The sequence below is a fragment of the Aegilops tauschii genome, chromosome 6, assembly GCF_002575655.3.
Source record: "Aegilops tauschii subsp. strangulata cultivar AL8/78 chromosome 6, Aet v6.0, whole genome shotgun sequence".
NCBI classification, from domain to species: Eukaryota; Viridiplantae; Streptophyta; class Magnoliopsida; order Poales; family Poaceae; genus Aegilops; species Aegilops tauschii.
The window spans coordinates 418,933,168-418,937,212 of record NC_053040.3 but is presented as its reverse complement, the minus strand read 5'-3'; the positions used below and the strand labels follow the sequence as shown (position 1 = coordinate 418,937,212).

The following is a 4,045-nucleotide window of genomic DNA, read 5'->3' as shown; positions in this document are numbered from 1 at the left end:
GTACCACTGGATCTATATGCAAGTATAAATAGCATAGCCTAATCATCGTGTTTTTAACCTGATGAAAGTAAACGCGTTGCTTCACGTGCGTACGTACGGATAGGGCCGATCGAGGGCGAGAGGGCATTAGAGGAAGCAAGCATGAAAGCCCGGCATCATTTGCATATCTTAATACCATACGTAAAAAAGAACAGTACGGTACAGTACACTCCAGTCTAGTATTAATTTGATCTCGTAGTACGTATTCCAACAAAAGTTAAAGCTGGGGTGGTACAACATGACGATGATATTAATTTGCTCTAGGTAGTAGTAGTACCGTAGTAGTGGTCGGTCGGTTGTCTATAGAGGACACAACTCGATCCAGTGCCACCAACTAAATTTACAGATCGAGTAGTAGATCAAGAAAGGGACAACAAAAGAGGGGAAGAGGCAGACAGGAGGACGGGGGGAGCTATCTATCCAGCTCCGAGCTAGCGAGGGAAGCACACGGAGGAGACGATCGAAAGATTAGCTCAAGCAGCAGCCAGCGCGCGAGGATAAGCTTTGGCCCAAGGTAGGAACGCTAGCTAAGCTAATGCCCTACGTAGTACAGACGGAGTGAAGCTTAGAGACACGCAGTACATTTTTTGATCTACACGATCAGATCTAGGCAGAAAGGGAGCAGAAAAGAGACATTACATATTTAAATATGTGGAGGACGATATATATACCCTAGCTAAGCAAAGCTCTCGTACGTGTCCGGCTGGCCGGCGGAGAGACCCATGGCGCCGCTGCCGCTTAATTGTCCTGGCGGTTGAGCTCTCGCCGATCGACCGGCCGGCGCTGTGGTACGATCACGAGCGGAGGATGCCGCGGATGATCTCCGCTTCGGCGCTATTGTGGTCCATGGTCGACATGAGGTCCGACAGCCGGTCGCTGAGGTCGTCCACCTCCCGGTGGAGGCTCTTGATGTAGCTGCACGTCTCCTTCAGCAGCTTCGTCGTCGACGCCTGCATTTTCATTTCACTCCCCGTTATTTCGTGCTGGCTTCGTGCAAGTCAAACTCGCACGGACAATGCAACCACCTAGCTAGCTGGCGAGTGGTAGAGTAATGTGCGTGTGCATCGCTGTTGTGAGCTTAAGCAAGTTACCTGGCTGGAGCCGCGGCGGCGAGAGTTGGGGAGCAGAGACTGGAGCTTGGACATGAGCTCGTTGACCTCCTCGTCGGAGATGGCGCCGCGCGACGACCTTCTGCTCGACATCTTCTTCCTAGCCGCTGCTACGTCGCTGGCCGGCCGGGATGAGCAAGCTAGCTAGTGCCGGAGCAAGCAGACTGCAGACTCCCGCCGGCTAACAAAGCTACGGAGTGTGTACGCTCAAAAGGTGCCGGGCGGTTGGCCGGTGAGCGAAGGGAGGCCCTCGCTGACGTCGAGCTGCTCAGGATACTCGCTGGATAACTTCTAGTTGTGCAATCGCTGGAGGAGTGTGTGAGGGAGACAGAAAGGGAGAGGGTGTCTTTATAGGGAGGAGAACGGATTGGGGAACGATGTAGATGCGCGGAGATAATTCGACCCCGGCAAGTAATTATAGCACTAGCTACTGGCGGAGAGCAAAAGTAGGAACGCTAACGGGGTAGCCGGGCCCGCGTGTCTCTCTCCGTCTAATCACTGATGAGCCAGGCCTCCCGGGCCCCACTGTCATCGGCGCGTGGGCCCCACAGGTGGAGAGGCAGCTCGTTGGGCCCTACTTAAATGACCACCCACCACTGGCCACGTGCCCCATGCTGCCTTGCAGGACTGTTCAGTTTTACCGGGAAAGAACCCCTGGCTAGACGTGTTCGCCTCCTCGCCATGCTGACCGATCCAGCAACGTCCAGGAAATCGACAAGATCATTCGTTGCGTTTGAGGTTGTGATTTGATGTTATCCGAAGCGAAAGTCCCTCGGCTCGGTCTCCTGGCTCCGAGCCTTGTTAAGCGTACGTGTATGTACCACGAACTGATGTGTGGACGAATCAAACCCCTGCCAATCGTCGGCATTGCCTAATTAGCCGAGTAGTGCAAATTGAGAGTTTTGATCATGGAGTAACAAGCTTTTCGGAGAAAGAACACGCACCTTGTAAAGCTAAACAGGGACATGGATCGATGACCTCTTCTCTCCACCCTTCCGTCATTGTCGTGAGAACGGACACGGACGCAACTATTGTATTGCACTTGCACACATACGTGCAACACAGCAACTCTCTAATCAGCGGCAAGTCTTTTATTAACTACGTCAATCAACTATATATATCCGCACTATCCACAAGAAAACAAGTCGAGCGCCAGACCCAAAAGATGCCCTGTCCCCGGCGGGCTGCCCGGGACGTGAGAGCGGACGCGTACATGCATGCACATACGCCTTTCATTCTCTTGTCGTGTGCTGTGTGCATGCCAGCACAGTGACACATGACACGCCGCTTTAATTAACTAGTAGTGGTACGTGTTTTATGTGCAGCAAACGTACCTAACACAGGAGATTAGCGCCTGGATTCAGCGCGATGATTGAGGGAGAGTGACGCAACACGTACGCCTACGGTTTTTTATTCATGCATGTACATGTAAACGTCTTATACAGTAGTATAATTATACGTATAATTAGTTAGGAGTTGGTTTGCTGCATGCATGGGGGTGGGCTCAGTTTGGCGGGGTTTACCGAACGGCGGGACGCAAATCTCGGGCGCCCGAAGCGTGGAGCCCCTGCGCCGCTGCCATGTTGGCCATCGAAACCAACCGGGCGGGCTAGCGACCGGACAGCGCGCGCCAACCTTCACGTGACCGTCGCGTGGCGAGCGCGTGCTCGTGTTTAAGGCCGCCGTCCATGTGGCCGATCGGGGCCTGGCCGCCCTGGCTCCGGCCGCGTGACCGTCATGTCACGAGCCTCTCCACCGCTGGACGGCACGACACGAGGGCCCCGTCGTCGATCGGTGGTCTGGTCCGGCCCCGCCTTCCCGTCCGGCCGTCTCCATCGGCCGATCGGCCCGGCCGGCGGATCCCGCGACCCGGGGGGGAATACGTGCCTGCAGCGCCCGTTGCGAGATCCAGGCGCGCGAACCAGGCACGGCCACGTACGGCGTGCGCGCGCGGCGCGGGGCGGCCGCAGGCCACAGACGGTAGATTAGCTCGGGCCGGGTGGGTGCACAGCTGCCGCTCCCGCTGGTAGCTTGTGGCGGGCAAAAGGGGCGCGCATGTGAGGGGCACGCCGCGGTGGTGGGTCTCGGGCCGATGGCGAGGCGGCAGGGCGCCCACCGCCACCGCCACCGCGCGCTCGCGCCCTCCTCGGCTATCTTTGCCGCGGGATTACGTTACACGCCACGTACGTGTGTCCCCGATCCAGAAGATCGATACCCACATATGCGCCTTTAGTTAACTAACTAACGAGCTCGCCTTCGGCCCTTCCGTGGGGCATGTTTATTGTTTGCTTTAGGCCCGGCCGGCCACCCGACTACTACATCTACTCCAGTTAGCTAGCTAGCACGGAGGTAGTATCTACCTGTGCTGGAGTGCTACTCTACAGGTAGCAGCAGCACAGTTCTCCTACTACTACGTACTAGCACCTCTGTTCCTCTCTGTTCTCACGACATGACATGACCAACCGAACAAACGGCCGATCGCGTGAGGAGTAGTAAATGGACGGAACCACGTGTCGGCCGCTCGTGTGAAGATGGGTGGTATCTAACATGTATCCACGGAGCAGGGGTAGGTCCTCTTTTCAACCAAGGAAGAGCCGGCCGTGTCGTATGTAGCTGATCGGCTACACTGGACTCATCAAGGCTCACTCACAGCTAAAGCGTGTGTGCTTCGGGGATGCATGCCGGTGCGAGTGCTTTCTGGCTCCCATCCTTCGGCTGTTGCCAAAACCGGTTTTTTCGGGTACGTGCGCGCGTACGGTACGTCGCGGCGCGGCTGTATGTGCTGATCGGTCGATGCGTCCACGTCGAGACCAGCCTAGGCTATAGCTATAGCTAGCTATGGATCGCGCGAATGGGTCATGGGGCGTGTAACTGCGAAGTACGTAAGTGCTCATAGA

General features: G+C 56.2%; 1 protein-coding gene across 1 annotated transcript; it reads right to left on the bottom strand.

Moving 5' to 3' along the window:
• Positions 1 to 219: 219 nt before the first annotated feature.
• LOC109758122 (transcription factor ILI5) lies at positions 220 to 1,482 on the bottom strand. The gene is made up of 2 exons (XM_020316967.4): positions 1,131 to 1,482; positions 220 to 989 (listed from the first exon to the last, which is right to left on the bottom strand). The coding sequence occupies exons 1-2, from the start codon at positions 1,239 to 1,241 to the stop codon at positions 834 to 836; spliced, it is 267 nt and encodes an 88-aa protein (XP_020172556.1). The 5' UTR covers positions 1,242 to 1,482; the 3' UTR covers positions 220 to 833.
• Between the last annotated feature and the right edge of the window lie 2,563 nt (positions 1,483 to 4,045).

Bases quoted from the DNA above. Each gene is read 5' to 3' on its own strand.
- LOC109758122 (XM_020316967.4), bottom strand. From the start codon at position 1,241: ATGTCGAGCAGAAGGTCGTCGCGCGGCGCCATCTCCGACGAGGAGGTC. The intron at 990-1,130 runs GTAACTTGCTTA...ATGAAAATGCAG, and splicing joins GCCGCCGCGGCTCCAGCCAG to GCGTCGACGACGAAGCTGCT.